General features: G+C 37.9%; 1 protein-coding gene across 5 annotated transcripts in view; it reads left to right on the forward strand.

The window, feature by feature from the left end:
• The window catches only part of ARB2A (ARB2 cotranscriptional regulator A), a 214,163-nt gene that overhangs the window by 185,814 nt on the left and 6,851 nt on the right, over positions 1-21,498 (forward strand). The window contains exon 11 of one of the 5 annotated variants that reach the window (XM_079995709.1): positions 3,420-5,516. The exons of the other annotated variants lie outside the window; for them this stretch is intronic. Coding sequence (XP_079851835.1) covers positions 3,420-3,439 — 20 coding nt within the window. The 3' untranslated portion in view covers positions 3,440-5,516. Of the gene's footprint in view, positions 1-3,419; positions 5,517-21,498 lie in introns of those variants that run through there. 5 annotated transcript variants of the gene reach the window in all.

The following is a 21,498-nucleotide window of genomic DNA, read 5'->3' on the forward strand; positions in this document are numbered from 1 at the left end:
TCCATAACTAAAAGGTCCATAAACCAAGCCTATTCCTCCAGCCCCTAGCGTCACATTAGAAACTGGAAATGAAAGACCTTGTAGGACTGACAACAAACTGCTTTTCTAGAAATCTAACCGTACAGATTCATTTGCCTGTAAGATTTCCATTTTTACGGCAGAGTAGGGAAATTCCAGTTCTGTTCATACAGCCAATTATTGATACCAGGTTTTCTAGTCAAGCACTCCCTATTGTTTCCTGTTCTCTCTTTCTCCCCCCACCCCAGTCTTCTAAATTCAGCCTAATAATCTCCTCATGACCTGATAAGAGACTCAAATTTAAAACAGGAAACAAAATAGAATGAGTAGTGAACTGACTTAGAAGTGGGGCCATAGATCCATGGTAGAGTACATGTTTTGCATGCTGAAGCTTCCAGGTTCAGATCCCAGCATCTCCAGGTAGCATTGTGAAAGTCCTTTCTCTGAAAACCCTGGATAAATAACCACTGCCAGTCACTATATAGGCTCAATGCTCTGACTCTGTATAAGGCAGTTTCTTGTGTTCCTATGACCTTCATTGGGATCAGTGGCAAAGTACACTATGGGAAATCTATTCAGAACAAATGATAAACAAGGGAAGTATGCTCTTCCAGTACTATCCCTAGTGTAAGCCAAGCATCAGCAAGAAATAGTGCAGTGGAAGCAGGGGCCCATCAGCTGACATGAATGGAGAAATAATGCTAGAGGCTGATTCATATTTCTGAAACTTACCTCTAATTTAGTAATCTCTTCCTTCTTCTATATGAACCACTCACAATACATGATGGAAGCACATGGAAGATTGGCTTCTCAACATACTGAAAATAAATAACGTAATGCAAAATTTGTTAGGTACTGTATATATCTATCCAGAATTCACTGCTAGGGCAGTTACAGGTTTTGAGAGGTTAGCTATATTTGTATCTAATAAATCTAAAGGTGTCTAGTGTCTGGAACTATCTTAGAAAAGTCTCCTGGGAGCAAAATAGTCTGGGAATGGGGCATGGGTTGTAGTATCTGCACTAGATTTAGGGTGGTATGGGTGCTTCCCCTGCTCAGGGCGCCAAGCTGAGGGGGTGCAAAATAATAATAATGATGATGATGATGATGATGATGATGCCTATAGTTATACAGGTATCTGCTGAGAAGTTCCATAAATAAGCAACTGTGCCAAAAGGAATTACTATGAAAATAATAAGTATTTGGGGAGGGGGTATAAACAGAACGGAAGGGGGCACATATATATTTGTCCTTTTCAGGGGAAGCCAGATTTTGTCCTCACTCAGGGTGCCATGTTACCTAATTCCGCCCCTGGTAGAAGTAGTCATTGATCTACTTCTTGCACCTCCAGATGGTGGAGATGTCAGGCAGCATCCAGGCGCCTAGGCATCTTCACTTGGTTGCAAGTGGCCAATAGCCAGGTGCAAAATGCACCTGCCACCTGGCAAATTTCAAACACTGATGAAAAGCCTTACGTAGCTATGTTCTATAATTTTTCAGCTTACAAACTATGCTGTGTCCCTTTTTAGATTTCTTGTTCTATCTTAGTCCTTAAATAAATAAAATAGTTTTAGCAATAGACTTGCATTATCCAAAATAAAATAAAATCATTACAGGTTTCTACATATATTGTAACTGACCTTCAAGCTTTAGGATGTGTTGATTCAAAACCCAAATAAATAGCCAGGTGCTGTTTGGTGACACATGCCTTTTCATTTAAGCCATGGATGGAGAATTAGATGCACTGATAGCGGCTGATAGATATCAAGAAACCCAGAGTTCACACTTCATTAAAATGCAGGTTAAATTCTTTAAAGATAGCCATTCAGGTATCTTGTGTAATCTTCTATCAGGATTGTATCTCCATTTCAGTTTGTAAGGCACTACCTGTTTGGAATAGGATAAAGACCCATTGTTATTGTCAGACCTGTTTCAAGCTAAATATTCTTCTAGTCCTTTGTGGCTGCCATTTTTTATCAGGCATTCAGAACAGCTTTCCTTTGCTGATCTGCCATTTTCGGACATATCACTGTTTCACTTGTATGATTTCTGGTGAGACAAGCTCAGACCTGGCTGCTTTTCTCTCAATAACAGAGAAAAGAAATGTCTCTGGTGCCTACTCTGCAGAGAAAGTTCATTCATGTGTAAATTATCAGTTGGCCTTTATTTGCTTGGCCTGTGGAGAGTACACATGCAGATAAAAGGCTCTGTGGGTCAGGGTTTAGTACATGCAGGTTTCTCCAGTGGCCACAATGGCACTGTTAGAATTGTTGTCAAAGATTATCAGACAGGCTAGGATGTCTTATCATTATTTACTTGCAGTTTACAGAGTTAAAATAAAATTCTGCAAGCAGGATTCTATTAGAATGTTAGAACAAAATCCACAGCATGACTACTATAAGAAGTACCTTTCTTAATGAGAAATATATAAATATTCATACAGATCTGTTTAAGAATATCTATTTATTAATATCACAATGTTTCTTTACTTTATTATCCGCCTACCTCTACCAATAATAGAAAGCAGTTTCATTGCAGTGTCTTCAAAATTGTTGTCTTCCTTATATGTATAGCTGCTAATGTGACTATTGAATCATGGGGAACTGCCTTAAATATGCTAAGATATTTATTACACAATTGTATATTCTGTGGTGATGTTTGCACTGGCATAAGAAGTAGGTAGCAGCTGCAGTCTATGTGAGGCTGCAGAAAAGTTGTTTGATCTACAAGATCAGTAGCCTGTTACTTGGTTGCCTTTCATTGAAACATAATCAAGAATCATTAAGGCCTATTAGCAGCTGTGTTGTAAGTACATTTTATAATGCAGTTCTCAGAGCCCCAGTTATCCTTACTAAAGTAAAGTTGTTAAGCTACAACTGTCTCTTAGTTACAGGAGGTTGATCATAAATGAGATAGGATACTAAGCTTTTGAAATGGAAATTCAAGACCCACAGGATTTGATCCATCAGGTCAGCTTCAATTCAGACATTTGGGACCAACCTGCCATTGAATGGCTGGTACCCAAGGTCATAGCTGGAAAGAGCATTATTAACATATCTGCATATATTTGTAATGTTATCATGAAAAGAAAAAAAAATCCAGAATGACAAAATCGTTTCACATTAGTTTTATTTTTTCCTTCCTAATCATTTTCTTGCCCTTCTTACTAGTGATATTTTATATTGGCTGCATTATTAGCATTCACATACTTAACTTTTGCTTGCTTTATTTTTAAAGTTGCCCTTTGAAATTATATTAGTGTTGATAGTTTGACATTGATTTCCTTCCCTTGATACTTTGTTATTTGGGCATTTTAAATGCCTAACTAGTTTCTCTAGAAGAAAAATGCCACACTATGTGAGATTGAAAACCTTATTTCTTGAATGTTTCCCGTTTGGCAGAAGGAAGGAGGTGGGTGTGAAACTCACTGAGAAGGAAGATCACTTGGTTCTTCAGAAAGCCCTCAACACAGCCACTGGTGCAGGAAGAGAAAATTCTGCAGAACTAAATATTTATGGTGTCATACTTGCCCTGGCATTTAGAATACATCTTATATGGTATAGTCCAAAATGCAGATGAATGAAAGCACTGAAATCAGTGATTGTGACAGATGTGAATAATACCATTATGATTGCTGTTGCAGATCATTTAGATAATTAATCTTGTTTCTGCTTTTTGTAAAATGCTGTACAGTCTTATGTGATTACATAAATATGCCCATAAGCTAACAGAGCAGAAACTATCTCAATGGGGAATGTAAGGAGGGTCACATATGATTACATGGATTTAAGTAGAGTATGTTCCCGGGTACTTGTGTGCAAAATATAGTAGGTGTACATATCTGTGTGGGAGCCACTTCTGTGCAGCAACTTTCCAGACCTTCCCTGAAACATGTAACCTGGTTTATCATGCAAATCTTCATATGAGCTACCCAGAAAAAGCATATAGTACACTTCTCCTGATACTCCACCACTTCAGAATGCTGTGTCAAAAACTTCCAGGCTCTGGAAAGCTAACATGTCAGAGAGAATGTTTGTAATCTAGCACAGAGACATGTGATTCCCCTACCTGCATTCTGATGTGGATAATCAAAGGAGGAGTATAATATCCTCCCAATATATATATATATATATATTCAGTTAAAAGATTTCCAAATGGTGTGACAAAGGAAATCCATCACACATTCATTGACATCAAACCCATCCATTGGCATAAAAACTCCAGGCACCAGTGTCATCAGGCTGTGCAGTTGTTTAGTCCCTGTCACTCCCTGGTAATTATCAGGGAATCCACAGGTGGTTATTGAACCATCATTTTTTAATCAGTGGAAATTATTCATCTCTTTTCACACACAATGAGAGCTCAACTATGATATTACAATGTTTGGCACCGCTATAAAAAAATTTGCCTTGCTGAATTGGACAAAGTTCTAGTTTTGAATTCTGCTTCCAATAGTAGAAAGGTAACAAATAGGACATGAGAGTGATAGCCCTGTTTTATTCCTTTTTTGTGATGGGTGATATACTACTTCTGAACATCGAGGACCCACTTAGCACTCTTAACTAATAACAGTTGATAGATTTATCTTTCATGAATTTGTCTAATCCTTTTCATAGCCATCTAAGTGAGGGCCATTTCCCCAATGTGCAGTGAATTCCATTACTTTTATATATTGTGTAAAGAAATATCTATTTCAGTCTACTACAGCCCATCCGTTTTATTGGATAGCCCAAGAGTCAGTACTATATTGTGAAATAGAGATAATCTAGTCACTTACTCCACGTTGTTCATAAAGTAGTGTTCCCCTTAGACATCTTCTCCACCCCCAACACAAACTAAACTGGACTTGCCTGTGGCTGCAATGTAAGTTTACATATTGGCATTATATTTACAGTTTTCTTTTCAATTCTTTTGTAAATGTTTTCTCTTCCTGGACATATGATTTCCAGTAAGCCTTTTCACTTCAAGATCTTTATCTAGTTGGCGGCAGCCAAGTTAGAGCCATGCACGATACAGATGTTTATTATGAATAAAATGCCTTCAGTGCCATAGTGTGCTTTCAAATGGGAGTGTAATATCACAAACACATATTTTGCAACAGGTTTTTTAAAAAACAACCTGTGAAATTTTCCATGAAAAATGTTCTGGGGGAGGGGATGACTTCATGTGAACTGTAGCAAATTTACACGCAATAAATAAATTAAATCAATAAATAAAGTTCCACAATAAATACCTGTCTGGAACTACTACATTGGGCAAAGAAAGTGGAACCAAGGGTCTTTGGAAGAAAAACTAAACTTGGCAGAAGTCCTCCCAAGTACATTAGAGGAGCAGAGGGAAAGGAAAAGCATGCAAACCCAAAGCTTCATTCAGCTCACAGAGTCTTGTCCACTTAGTGCTAAACCATGGTTTAGTGTTGCATGTAAACTGGGCTACTGTTCTTCTGGCTCACTTCCAGCATCTAGTGAATGTAAATAAACATTTGTTATTGGTTTTTATATTTATATTTTTGCCTTTTCTTATAGTGAATTTGTGCTTTTTGTTTCCCAGTTTGTGCTCTTTTTCAATTTCCTCATGTGAGCACAATTTAAAAACAATTCCTCTTGCGATTCATAACTTCCTTAATTTGCGTTTTGTCTATGAGCATTCTTTGGCGCTTTTGAGTCTTTGCTGATGAGTCCTATAGATTGCTATTGAATCTGTATTATAGTTGTTTTATATAAACTACAAGCTTCGTAATGATATTTCAACCTTCAGTACCTTCATTTTTTAGAAACTTCCCCTCCTGAATATTGATGAAGGAATATATTCCGCTCATATATGTATGATTGTGAAAGCACATTTGCACCTGATCTTGTGTACCGCTTAGGTTTAAATCAAGAATCACTTCTGCTCTTGGTGGTCCTTATTACCAAAATGTCATAAAACATCATTTATTATATCCAGAAATAACATATGAATTTACAATTTACAATTTATGCACTCATTTTTTAAACAGTTGAAGCCACTCATTAGTATTGCTTTTTCTACTTCAGCTACCTCCTTGGTTTATTTTTTACACCTCAAAATTAACATCGTGTTTTGGTGAGGGAGATTCTTACTTTAACCATAAGATTCTGCCAATAGAAGTTTGGAAAGAATTCCCGCCCCCCTTCAGATTTCTAACTTAATGGACTCTATACCTTCTTAGGATTTTAGAGGAACACTATCTTCAATAAACTTTCTCTATCCTTGTGTAGGTTTTAGATTTACTTTACTGCCAATACCCGATTAACAGTAGTCATGATGGACAGATATGAAACTAGAAAACAATGGAAACGATTTGTTAAATAGAAATACAGCTTGATTTAATTGAATTTATAGAAGGCTGTTGAAATCCATAGCTGTGTATCCATTAACACTGAAGTAGGCATTGTCACACTTTTTGAACTGTGACAAGCATCCAAGAACCATGAAACTAGTTCTATGAGCCCAGAGAAACATTAGATTTCTGTTCCTTGAACAGCATTTTCTCATGTTTTCTGGCAAACCGCTTTTGAAACTGAGGGAAGAATCAAAAGCAGCTTGTGATAGGATATGAAGGGGGTGTCAGGTGTCAAAGGAAAAAAACTTTACAATTTTATTCAGCTATCACAAGCCCCTTACAAAACGCTATCCCAAGTAGCTGTTTAGATCCAAACATCTTTGAATTTGAAAAACAGATAAGTCATGAGCTATTTCATTTTAATAATATCAACCTGTTTGTACTGTAACAAAATGGTATTTGGCAGCTATCTATGAATACAAATATGTTTCATATCTATTATTATAGTACCTAATACACAAATATACCACTTTTCAGCATATTAACAACGCTTTGTGGCAATTTTCCTGAAAATATAGTTTATACATCTGTGAAGAGATGTAGATGAAATAATTATATGACAAAATAAAAATGCCATAGGTAACAAGCAGATTTGTTTATGAGTATAATAATCTTATTTACCATAATAACTAAACTCAAATATAAGTTATTTATAGGCCACATTTTCTGTTTTACTGCTCTAAAGAAGCACTTTTGACTCCTGAAACCAGTAGCATGAAAATTACAGCCCTGTTATATTGCAGGTGTACTATGTACTCTAAAAAGAAATAGACTGTGTAAACCTTACAATACAGGTGAAACTCGAAAAATTGTGAATATTGTGAAAAGGTGCAGTAGCTATTCAATCCATAACACCTGCAATGGGTTCCTGAGCCTTTAAATGGTCTCTCAGTCTGGTTCAGTAGGAAGCACAATCATTGGGAAGGCTGCTGACCTGACAGTTGTGCAGAAAGCCATCACTGAGACCCTCCATAAGGAGGGAAAGCCTCAAAAGGTAATTGCAGAAGAAGCTGGATGTTCCCAAAGTGCTGTATCGAAGCACATTAATGGAAAGTTATGCGGAAGGGAAAAGTGTGGAAGAAAAAGGTGCACAAGCAGCAGGGATGACCGCAGCCTGGAGAGGATTGTCAGGAAAAGACCATTCAAACGTGTTGGGGACTTTCACAAGGAGTGGACTGAGGCTGGATTTAGTGCATCAAGAGCCACCACACACAGACGGATCCTGGAGATGGGCTTCAAATGTCGTATTCCTCTTGTCAAGCCGCTCCTGAACAAGAAACAACGTCAGAAGCGTCTTACCTGAGCTAAAGAAAAAAAGAACTGGTCTGTTTCTCTGTGGTCCCAGTCCTCTTTTCTGATGAGAGCAACTTTTGCATCTCATTTGGAAACCAAGGACCCAGAGTCTGGAGGAAGAATGGGGAGACACACAATGCCAGATGCTTGAAGTCCAGTGTGAAGTTTCCACAGTTTGTGTTTATTTCGGGAGCCATGTCATCAGCTGGTGTTGGGCCACTGTGCTTCATTAAGTCCAGGGTCAACGCAGCTGTCTACCAGGAGATTTTGGAGCACTTCATGCTTCCTTCCGCAGATGAGCTTTATGGAGATGCTGACTTCATTTTCCAGCAGGACTTGGCACCTGCCCAGACTGCCAAAAGTACCAAAACCTGGTTCAATGCCCATGGGATTACTGTGCTTGATTGGCCAGCAAACTCGCCTGACCTGAACCCCATAGAGAATCTATAGGGCATTGCCAAGAGAAAGATGGGAGACATGAGACTGAGCAATGCAGAAGAGCTGAAGGCTGCTATTGAAGCATCCTGGTCTTCCATAACACCTCAGCAGTATCACAGGAGAAAAGAAGAAGAAGGAAGAAGAAGAAGGAAGAAGGAAGGAAGAAGAAGAAGAAGAAGAAGAAGAAGAAGAAGAAGAAGAAGAAGAAGAAGAAGAAGAAGAATAGTAGTAGTTTGGATTTGATATCTTGCTTTATCACTACCCGCAGGAGTCTCAAAGCGGCTAACATTCTCCTTTCCCTTCCTCCCCCACAACAAACACTCTGTGAGGTGAGTGGGGCTGAGAGACTTCAAAGAATTGTGACTGGCCCAAGGTCACCTAGCAGCTGCATGTGGAGGAGCGGAGACACGAACCTGGTTCCCCAGATTACAAGTCCGCGTTGAGGTAGTAATTGATGCAAAAGGGGCCCAAACCAAGTATTGAGTACATATGCATGCTTCTACTTCTCAGAGGTCCAATATTGCTCTATTTGCAATCCTTGTTTTGCTGATTTCATTTAATATTTTAATTTTCTGGGATTGTTAATTTGGGGTTTTCATCAGCTGTATGCCATAATCATCACAATTATAACAAATAAAGGCTTGACATATCTCGCTTTGCATGTCATGAGTCTATCTCATATATTAGTTTCACCTTTTAAGTTGAATTACTGAAATAAATGAACTTTTCCATGATATTCTAATTTTCCGAGTTTCACCTGTAATTGCTGCCACTGAAGAGCATTCTTACAATTTGCAAACAGCATAAGCCATAGAATAAAACTTTCATAAATAACATTTTTTAAAAACACCTATTTGATCCTCTTATGCTATTTCTGATATTTGTGAATACTGTTAATACAGGTTATAATGTAGCAGAGAAATCAAATATATATTCTAGCCAGTGTAAATTGTACAGTCACTACTGCAAGCTAATTTAATTGTTTCATCTGAAACACACTGAAGTTTGAGGTGATTTCAGTATCTTCTATTTAAACATTTCCTTGAACTTTTTTTTTTAGAATTAAAAGACTCCCTTTATATTTAAGATTCGTAAGACTTCAGCCCTCCTGAACCTATATGAGTTTTCTCTTGCTTTTCCAGAGGGATGATTCTTGAATAGTTTGAATGGTCACACATCTACCCAGGACCAGTGTTGGTACCTGACACCCTTGGACAGCTGCCAGGGCCCAAGCACGCCTTTAAGCCCCACTATTAACACCTGCCCTAGATCCCCTTTCCTTTGCAATTTGAATTTCCCACAATGCCTCTGAAGTAGTAGCGTTCTGGGGCATTAAGAGAAATTGTAATGATGCTGCTTTGATTGCTCCAGCCATGTAAGCTGCCATGACCCACCAACAGAAAAGGGAGCTCTCCAGATTGCCCAAGGCACCCCAAACCCTGGACTGTCTCTGGGAATAAAATGTGTGATGCACCAACTTCCAGGTAGCTTCAACCATTGCAATGATACCAGTTTCACTAAAGATCTAGTCTGTCTGAAATACAGACTGCAAAGCTACAATTTTACCATCATGTTGATCAAAATTACCCTTTTCAATGCATATTATTTAGAAACATGCATCTGGGTTTACTGGGAGGATGTAGGTTTACAGAGGTAGTTGGTGCCTATTTTGAAACATGTTGATATATGGCACATGTATGACTTGTGAGTTCAAATAATGATCCACATTAAGAAAAAGTCTAATTTTCAGAGTATCTTTATTAAATGTAGGCTGAGTAACAACTAAACCAGAACATATGGCATATCCTATTTTTAATGTTCAGTTATCAAACACTCAGTGGACTACCAAAAATAGTCACTATCATATCACTAAGAGTTATCAGTGCAAAGCATCTTAGTCATTTTGGCAACAGCAGCAAAAAAAACCCTAATGTAGAATGCTTTCCAAAGATAAATGGGAACGCTTTGATCCTGCTATTAGGCTTTGGGTTGTTTCAGACATTTGAAAATGTTAATTAGAAAACCAAATGCTCCTAATTTAGCACATTATCGTTATAATGTTTAAAATTATCTTATACTATTGCATGTTTACATTATAGATCCATCTTTATTGGCTCTATGCTGTAAAAGGTAAAGGTAAAGGTACCCCTGCCCGTACGGGCCAGTCTTGACAGACTCTGGGGTTGTGCGCCCATCTCACTCAAGAGGCCAGGGGCCAGCGCTGTCCGGAGACACTTCCGGGTCACGTGGCCAGCGTGACATCACTGCTCTGGCGAGCCAGAGCCGCACACGGAAACGCCGTTTACCTTCCCGCTGGTAAGCGGTCCCTATTTATCTACTTGCACCCGGAGGTGCTTTCGAACTGCTAGGTTGGCAGGCGCTGGGACCGAGCAGCGGGAGCGCACCCCGCCGCAGGGATTCGAACCGCCGACCTTTCGATCGGCAAGCCCTAGGCGCTGAGGCTTTAACCCACAGCTGTGCTTCCCTTCTTTTTCTTCTGTTGAAATGTCAGTTTTTGCATTAACTTATACAGTCCTTTACAAACACTAAACTTCAATTTTCTAATGCTGCTGGTTTAGACTACTACTATTGGCTTCAATTAAATCTGCCACTTTTGCATCCAGCACTTTCTAGATGGTTTGCATCTTTCTGCAGAAGGTTTATCCTTTAAATTAGCATGGCATTTCACTGCACCACCCCATTTTTCAAAGCAGTATTATACAGGCAACATCCAATTTGTTGTGTATCAATAACCCTCTATAAAGGCATGATCTAGACATCTTATATGGTTGATTTTTTAAAAAATTAAAAGCTTTTCACAAACTCTGTATTTAAAAATAAGTAGGTGTGCAACCACTGGAAAGTTTCATATAAGGGAATGTGGCCACTGGGCTAAAAAGGATTCTTCAATTCTGTTATACTGAACATTGAACTAGATAGGTGAACATCAGGAACTTTTTTTTTTTTGAGCAAGAGCCTCAGATCAAAGTTAAGACTTGGACTCTGCCTCCTGTAGAAAACACTGGCCGTCCCAGTCTACAGTGAATTATTCTACCATTTATCTGCTGGGACTCAGCACCTGCCAAAGGAAAGGGCCATACTAACAAAGGTGCCATATTTCCTTTATAATATCAGTGATTGATACTGACTGAAATTTAAACTATGTTTCGCATTTGGCCCCTCCAGACATTATTCTGTTTCCATGGCAGCATGTTCCTCAGACTAAGTCTGTCTCTAAAACATAACACAAAAACTTATTTATACAAAATGTCTAGGACTTGTTAAACAGAGCAACAACAAAACCCTATGGGCCAACACTTATTAGGCATAGAGGCAGTAGAGGTAGAACTATATGCTAAACAGAACTATTTCTCCCTGATGCTACTTGTTTTTAGAACTACTTTTCCTTGGTGTTTGTTCATTGGTGTTTTGGCATTGTAACTTACATATTTTATAGATGATGACATAGAATTGCTGTTCACCAATTTTTAGCTGATAACTTTTCCATTACAACATCTTGATTTTTATTGTAAACAAAACCTGGGACTTGTAATTATAGGTATGGTTTCGATATGATAAGTTGTAAAAACGTTTAAACATCTCTGCACAACAAGGAGACTTACTTTTGAGAATTAACACACACACATGTTACATGCCCCTTGTTATTCCACTTCACCTGAAAGGAATAGGATTTGTCTTTCTTTAGATTCTAGTAACAACTATCACAAGCAGATACAAAAAAAACAGACAAATGTTGCCCAATTGTCTTGCAGTGTGACATACTCACCAGCAAATTTTAAGATGTTGTTTGGTTTCAAACAACACAGCTCAAGTAGGATAACTCAGTGATTTTCTGTATGATGGAGATCACAGCACATTATTTTGAAATAATTAATTTTTGCTTCTGCTGAAAGTAGAAAAGAGACCCCCCCACACAGGTGGCTGTCATTCTAGGGCCATTCCTTTAATGCTAATGGGACTGTTGTGATGCCAGTGTATTATGGACTCCACCCTAAGGACTTTATCAGGAGTCTCTGGATTATTTTGTTTCTATATACTCTCATCTGAAGACTCAAGATGCCAGAAAATGGGTAACTTCATTAAGTACATCTAGTTTCATTCACCTTGTAGACTTTTCATCAAAGCTCTTAACGAAACCCACAGCTGCTAGTATGCAATTAAAATATTAGTTTCTTTTGACTGATAAAGAATGTTTCATTTAGAACACAATTTAAACACATTGTTTGATTCAAGAGTTGCAAACAGATTGTGTACAACAATGCCATCAGAACAAAACATCCTTTCACCAAGTACAGCTTCAGTTAAATAATTCTCATTTTAAAACTGTGATTAATGAATGGATTGATTACTAATTAATACAATGAATGCTTTCAGCCGCATGTGCTAATTTCCATGTTAGCCCTGTTTGACAAAACTCATATCTGAAAGACTTTTTGAGTTTACTTTGAACTACAAGCATTAGGCCACTGTGAACCATTTTTTATGTTTTAAGTTAGAAAAAATAAGGGTGGACTGTGATACATGTGAAATAAAATAACACACTTATAGCTTGAATATATATATAGTTCATTTCCAGTCTGACATTCAGCTGTGGAATTGCAGTATTGAAAGCATTTTCTCCAATATGCTTTTACAGTACATTTTTTGCACATCTAATGTAAACTACTGATTCATTTGCAGAGCTGCAGCTTTTATCTAGCTTTTTCTCTTTCTTTGACTCATTGGATTATAATAGGCACAGAGTTGTATTGATTACTATAACTTGCATGGGAAAATCTTTCTGCTTCAGATTGGCTATAAATTATAAATAATGTATCTCAAAAGGCTGTGTGTTAAAAGAAGCAATGTTCTTCTGAGACACTCTCATGTAAAGCTCTTAAGGCAGAGGTTATTAACTTTATGATTGCACTATTGGTGTACTTGACCCGTAGCAATGATCACTATCCATAAAATCGTAGACTAGATAACCATTGTCTGCCTTTTCCAGCAAAGTTCATTAGCAGAGACCACCAAAGATCACTCTAATAAGCAGAGGGTCAATATTCACTGCATCAGTATAAATTTGTTTGGTGCAACAATGAAGTTATCCTCCCTTCCACTCCACCTTAAAAAGCAGTGCTGTGTAATTGGGGTGTATAGATTTTGTACATATTGGCTGCTTCTGGACATAATGCTAAACTATTGTTTAGTGCAGAGATGGGGAACTGTATTTGGCTTGTGGTTTAGAGCCAGATGTGTGGGACTGCCTATCTGCCAATCATCTGATGTCAGGTGATTCAACATCAAAGGAAGAAGTGGGAGTGCACTCCCAATTCTTCATATCTTCCTTTGCAGCCCCAGCTTGAATTCAGTAAAACATAGTTAATATTAAGCAGAGTTTGAAGTTTGCTAAGCAGCTGCTAATTAAAAATGGAAGTGAAAACTTCAGATCTCCTTGCAGCCACTCCAGAGCGGAGAAGGGAGCACATGAGTTCAAGGCTCGTGAACATAATGCTAAATTGTATTTTAGTATTTAACATCCCTTTAAATTGAAACACATTTGCCATGTTAATGCTCAATCATCCAGTTTATAGTTTTACCACTCTGAACAATTTGGTGTCACAACAGACTTGGCCCCCTCACTGCTCACCTATAACTGCAGTTAATGTATGAACAAATTTAAAAGCACTGGTCCAGTGCAGGATCTTGGGAACCCCACTGTTACATCCTTTCATTGTGACAACTGTCCATTTCCTACTCTCTTGGGTTCTTCAAATAGTTACTGACCTGCCTTCTTATCCCATGACCACTAACTTACTCCCCTTTTGGTTTTTGCCAAAATGATCCATGTTCCACAACTTACTTTCTACTCAAGTTGTTTTGGTCTTAAAACTGAAATATATGCCTTCCTGGTATTTTGCAGGGAAGTATGGAAAATTCCTGTAGCCTCATAGTTTTGACTATTTAATGCACGTTACCTGGGAAACCTAGATCAATATTTGCTGTGCAATAAAAACTTAAGGATAATATATTTGCTTGGACTGCTGAGACATAGTCAAAAAGAAAATAATTTAAATTTAAATTTCTCTTATGAAATTCAGATGAATGTATTGTTTGTTAGGGTTACTAAATTTTCCACAATAGCACAACATAAAAGGAAATGATCATTCAAATAAATGTGGATTATACATTATCTGTGATTTTGGTGTACCTGTGGGGTCAGGATCAGCCCAAGATATTTTGCTGCCTGAGTTGAAGGAGAAGGTACCACCCTCACCCACCTCAATTTTGTGTACAGAAACTGACCAGATTAATCTGCTAGTTTTACATCTACACTGGCAATGGGACACAGCATCTGAGGGCAGCAGGCTAGCTGGGAGGGCACAGAGCCAGCCAAATGGCACATACAGCTCTGTCTTGCTACTGCCTGGCTCTCAGCATTTGCTTCCTGAGGCAGCTGTTTCACTCTCCCTCTACCATTCACACAATTTTCTGCTCGGTATTTTTGGCTGGTGTTTCCTTGCTGCTGTTAGTGGTAGAAACATGCATGGCAATTACATGGATTATGGGAGTTGCAAAATGGGGGTACTGCTATTTGTGTGGAAATGAAAGGGGGGAAAGCCAAATGGAGAAGAATCCCCTGTAAAAAGCATGTTACCTGGTATTTTTAAAAGATCCAGTGCTTCAAGGGACAAGATGGCCATGGCTACTCTTGTCTCTACTCCCCCCAGGCCTGTCATCCATCCATCTGTAAATGTGGCAAGAAATAGAAGCTACATCCATCTCATGTTTAGCTTCATTGTAGAATTTTAAGGCACAGGTTGAATCTGATAACCATGTGGGAAAACAAATCAAAGTGACATGGGATTAACACAATATTTTGCCTTGTAATTGTGTGCATGCCATGAAAAAGAAGAGTAGGCAAAAGAGGAGTAGAAAGATTGGTATAAAACTGTGTAAAAGCACTACAGAAATTGAGGTTTTGATGTTGATCTAGAATTAGCCTAGATGTGAACATACCCATAACATTCTCCCACACACATCTCAATTATGTAGGGCTGCAGACTTGCCCTTTTTAACTCTGCAGAAAACAATATATTCCCTGAGTAGCCTTGTTATTCACAATGACATTAGTTTCAATGAAAATCCTCCTCTTAAATTTCAATCCTTGCTTGGAATAAAAGAGGTGCATTTTCTTTTCAAATGTATGTATTTATATGGTTTCTCAGGTCTGTCCTTGATCTGTCAATTACTTATGACCTTAGTATTAATCATTGCATTTATCTTTAAATGAATTCCCCTTTGACTCTGCAGCACAATGTATCATTCCATGGCATCATCTTTTCTAATGTCCATTTTATACATCATGCTGTTTGTCCTGTCCCCACCCCCACCCCTGTCCCAAACCCTGCTGTGTGCATGTCTCAAGGAATTGTTGGGTTAATGCTCAGGTGGTTGTTTTGGCTGTTTCTCTGGTGCTTTGCATAATTTCATTTGATTAGTGGACTTTGCAAATAAGATATTATCTTGTTTAAATGTACCTAACATAAACTTGGGACACCAGTTGTCGTTTAATTCAATTCTAAGAATAAATGATCCATGTGGATTTATTAAGCTATAAGATGCTTACAAAAAATAAATACTGTGTTTGAAAACAGAACAGCTTTAAAACCAGCTGCTGCAATGAGGCTTGACAGATTCACAATACTTTCAATTCACAATACTCTGTGCTTTTAACATTCACATAGAAAGGAGAAGTGTGTCAGATGCCTGTTCTCCTATTAGAGTACTGCAGTGGTAAGAAAACAACACCAGTAGGTACAAATATTCTCCCTTGTTAAGCAATGAAGAGTAAAATATGTCTACTCAGAAGTAAGCCTAATAAGATCAGTGGGCCTGAGGGCCAGGTAAATTCTTGATTCACATTGACAGCCTCAACACAAGCAGAGAGCACTGTTACGTTAAAGCTCAACAAAGCTCAAAAAAAGCACCAATTGTATGGACTGGTGCCTTGATATGAAGGCTGTCCTTATGCCTCCTTTATTTGCATAATCATGGCAGCCCTTTTGGATGCACCACAATCACATATCATAGCAGCTGTGTGGACAGCCTTCATGTGAAGACTCTGGTTCATGCAATGGTATACTCACTGCATGAGTCTGACAGCAGCCCACATGATGTTTGCTTTCAAGTGTGCTACTGATCAGACCTAAGCCATACGTATCCTATTAGGTGAAGAGGCCCACTGCATGCTCATGGTATCTTTGCATATGTGTTCAGCAGTCTGTGTGGAGCCTTTATGAAGGAGTGGATTTGTTTTAGAATAAGTCCATCTTTTTATTTTACACAAAACAAGTTTTACTGGACTGAGTCATTAGTTCAGACGTGCTCTATGCAGCTGTATGTTATGTCTGCCTTACTACCTGTTATTATCAGACTGAAGATCGTTTTAGAGCTACATGAGGGCAAATGCCTGCTTTACACTACAGCAATGAACCTCAGATCCCTGTTATGTGTGACCATATCATGCATGTGTTAGTGAACACACATTTTTGACATATTAAACATTTAATGTGTAAGTGGACATTTTAATAGAACTGCTAACTGTATGGTAACACTTAACAATATGTAAAGGAGTAATCTGTATCCTCTAGCCTTATCATAAGCCTAGTATTACCAGGATCCCTGAATTTTCAAACAACTGTTGGAATGTAGTGGCACTGAACAACAGGAATAAAGGCAACAGCCAGCTTGCTATGTGAATCAAAATGCTTCAGTGGACGTTTAAAATTGCTATTCTATGAAACCTACAACATATCCCCTAACATGCAAGGTATGCATAGGCTATTTGCAGTATACTTCTAAATTATGTCTAATGTGACCCTAAGACTACGGAGAAAGAGAAAAATACAAAAGGGTTTACTAAAAGCAAAAATTCTAATTGGAAAGAAATCAGCAGTAGAATATCCCTGTGACCATTCTTAGGCCGAAGTTTATTCAGTATTTTTATTAGTAATAGAAAGAGAAGTAGGGGTGTTTTGATTAAATTTGCAGCTGATACTGAGCGAGGAGGCAGTGTCAATACAAGGAAGGATCAGGAAATTATGCAGACTGAAATAGATGATCTCATGAACTGGCGTAATAATAAAAATACAAGAAAATTCAATATGTGTAAGGTCATGCATTTGGGACTGTGGGCTCATCAAGTAGGAACAACTGGGGAAGAAAGAGATTTCAAGATACTGGGTGGTCACAGGGTGAAAGTGAACTACCAATGTGATGCTGATGCAAAGAGGAAAAAGTAAATTCTACAAGCTTATAAGGCAAAGTCTGTTCTTGGATTTATTAGGGTGGGGAACTTTTGTAGGAACAAAAGAATTATTGGTACCCTCGTACTAGGTGCTGATAAGACCACATCTGGAAAAATGCTTCATGTTGGTTACCCATTTAAATAAAAAATGTTCAAAATGGAATCCATGCAAAAAGCAATCAGGTTGGTTAAGTAAAATGTATTTTCTGAGTAGATGTTTCAAAGGTTTTGCCCCTTTAGCTTATAAAAAGGAGACTGGGAAGTGATATGACAGCACTATACAAATTTTGCTAGAGGAAGTAGTACAGAAAGGGAGATGAATTTAGGCTTTAAAAACCAGGCATATAACATCACTGGCTACATATTTGAAATAAGCTTTTGTAAAAATTACAGGTCTCAACCCATGAAATAGTGTAGAACATACGGTAAGTTCACTTGGATTCATGATAGGGCCACCGCACTTCATATGACAGCCATGCCTTTAGTGTAACCACTGAATTTCCTCGTGTTTAAAGAGGGCTTGAAATATTTTTTTTTTTTAAGGTTTCAGAAAATAACAAAGATAGGAAGCCCAAGATCCAGCATACCTGTTTGCAGATTATCTATACCACATATCATATTCATTGTCTAGCAGGTAATATTCTGAAAATCTCCTATTCCCTTTCTTGTAAAGCTATGGTGAAGATTCACGTCACCAGTAAATGCACAAGTTGATTTCTGTGCCAGCACCTGAAATTAGACATTTTCTGCAAGAAGCCAACAATGTTGTTGGACTACAACTCCCATCATCCATTAACACTGGTCATGCTGGCAGGGGCTTATAGCAATTGTAATCCAACAACATCTACAGAGATGTCCCTGTCTGTCGTTGTTGTTGTTGTTCCTAGTCCAATGCATCCAACTGAACTGAATTTAGTTGGATTGGCATAACCTGAAATAATTGAAAATTTCAAGCATCATCAGGTCCTTGGAGAAATATTTTGACATTACCACTGTAGCGTATCAACCTAGGTATGTTATCTGCAGATGAAGATTTGTATTGAAATCTTCTTTTCTGCACAGCAGGACAAGCTTTTGTTTTACATAGCTTGTATACTCCACAACAGGGGCTCATTGTCCTACAGAAACTTGTAAACTCTGCGGAAGGAGCACTTTGTCCTGCACAGTAGGCAAACACCTACTCAGGCAATCTCCAGGTGTAAATTATAGCATCTTTAATCTCAGTGCCCTATACCAAAAGAGACTGTAATACTCAGAAGAGGAGTTTGAGGAGTTTCTGGGAGCAGCAGCAGCAACAAAATAATTTAAATTGAATTTCTGCCCCTGTCATGAAAAAGGCCAGAAATGTTTAATAATAGTAGTAGTAATAGTAGTAGTAGTAGTAGTAGTAGTAGTAGTAGTAATAATATAAAGTGCAGCTGTTTATTATTTTGCACATTCGCTAGTGATAGCAGTTTTCTGGAAATATAAAACTCAATCATACTTAGCTTTCTTCCTGCTTAAGGTTAGAATCTAGTATACACTTCTTGTAGAGTAAGCCCCACTGAAATCTAAATAAACATGCAAAGAATTGCACTGTAGATGTCTAACATCTCAGTATTTCCCCCCACTCCTATTAATGCTTATTTTGCTTTCCATTTTGTAGATATTTTCCTAATTTAACATTAACACATTTATTTACTATTCCAGGTTGTTAATGATGTTTTTAAAACATGAGCCTAATACTTTTAAAACATGAGCCTAATACTTTGCCCAATCCCATTGAAGATAATTGCATATTTTCAACTGTCTTCAGAATAGTCATGATTTTACTCTGGAATCCTGGGCCTAAACATGAACTCTAGCTTGTCCGCCTATGTCATTGATATAATCTCATAAATTGTTCTACAGACAATGGCCAGTTTAGGAGCATCCAAATGATGCACGATCAAACTGGGAAGTAGCCCCCAAACGTCATAGAGATGTCACGAAAAGGGGAAGACAGAATGGGGCAGAGCGGAGCGGATTGTATTGTATTAAAACTATCCTATTCAGTCACACAGTAAATCTAAGACAAGCACTTGGTGATATGATTTATTCCCAGTTGTTGAGAGAATATTTGTAAGATGTTACAGTTGGCCCAACACACCTGCAGAGCCATTTTAATAATAATAATAATAATAATAATAATAATAATAATAATCACCTCCCCAAAGAAGCATAGGCAAGTAATGCTTAGAAATACTTCTGTGTGTACAACATTTTCTGAATTATTCCCTTCACATGCAAAAAGATGCTAAAATCTAGCACTTTCAATATTCAGAATGGCATGCACTGTCCTGCTGGACACACCATGCAAGAGAGTCAGCATCCCATGTGATTTATTCACCTTCTTTCCCCAGCAGCTTGTACAGTTCTGCCAGACCAAGGCAAGAAGAACCTTACATGCATTCTAGTGCTGCACGTGAGGTTCTCTGGATTGGGGTCACTGCATATGACCTTCTAATTCTAGAAATGTTGCTTCTGCCCCTAGTTATCTAGCTCTACCTGAATACAAATGGGAGGTAATGGAAACTTCTCAACCCACTAGGTTAATAATACTGCAGTTCTTTATGCATATTTCCAGGAAAACCATTACTGTACTGGACAAACAGAAAATCATCCATGTTACTGCCTAGACATTTAGTAATTCAGTGTGATATAATTATTGACATGTCTACTTCTATTTATTCCTAAATTTCACATTACCTTGAGGGTACGTGTGGATTTTCCCCTTTTAAGAAGACCATTATTATTTTCTCTGAATTGCAATCAAATTTGCCACAAGTGATTTCTTCTTCTTCTTCTTTTAAGTAATACAGTAGTTGCTTCCCACCCACACCAGTGCTCTGGCATCTTCCTGATTCTGCATGAGTTTTCAGAAATAATTGCCAGTAGTTCAGCAAATTCATTAACTAATTCCCTTACGACTCAGTGATGCTTGTCATCCAGACCTGCTGATTTGTATATTATTTTTTTCTAAGTATTCCCACATCTGTGTATTTTTTTTCTAATCCAACAGCTATATTGACAAGGTCTCCATTGTTCATCAGTACTACTTTTCTGTATTTTTAGACTGATATTAAAACTATCTTACCCCTTTTAGACAAATTAAATCATTCATTAGTAGATCCACTTTGTGTTTATTATTTTTCACTTAGTATTTTAAAAATTATTGCTTCCTTTGGCTAGCATGGCTCCATTTTGCATTTCTTCTGCCTTCTTCTTTAAATTGCTACATTTTAAATTGCCTCAGATTTTAAAATGGCCACCTTGAAAATTAATGATTTCCAAAGCAGTTATTTTCTACCCTCATATATTGAAACAGTCCCCTGTGAAACTACATGAGCTCTTCACGTTCAGTGCTTCTGGTACAATTGAAAAATCTTAAGGGTAGCAAGATTCTAGGTTGTTCTTATCTTCTCCCACTCATTGATTTTAATACACCCTCTCATTACATCATACTTCTCAGATTGCTTAAATCCCATAAGGTTTATTCCTTGAAGTTGTTTTTGTGGCTTTATTCGATTGCATTGCTCAGTGTGGCTGCACTGAATTTGAATAGTTTTTATTCATTTGGTACAAATATTTCATATTTCAGCCTCCAGTTTTGTCCTTCGGCAAAGAACTTATACTAATAGCTGCCTCTCCCAATGATTTCAGTCAGTTCAGCTACGTGGTAATCAGTGACTTTGATCATAGACATCTAGCTACATTTTGTCAACCAAGCATTTCATGAAGTTCCTATATAAAAACAATAGGCTAGATAGGAATTAGGAAACCTCAGTTAGCTATTGCCTTAGGCTGCAATCCTAACTCCGCTTACTAGGAGTAAGCCTCACTGAGTAAGACTTACTCCTGAGTAGACATGGTTGGGATTGAATTTTTTGTTACCATAATTTTTCATAAGAAAAAAGAATGGAGGGCACTGCCAAAACTAGCCAAAAAAAGCAAAGAGAGGAGGTGAGACTCCAGAGTCCAGCAGGTGCCAGAACAGAGGACTTTTTGTAAATAAAGTTTTTATGAGCTTGTTCCTCAGGGACAGCAGTGCAAGTTC

The sequence above is a fragment of the Podarcis cretensis genome, assembly GCF_951804945.1.
Source record: "Podarcis cretensis genome assembly, chromosome: 11".
Lineage (NCBI taxonomy): Eukaryota > Metazoa > Chordata > Lepidosauria > Squamata > Lacertidae > Podarcis > Podarcis cretensis.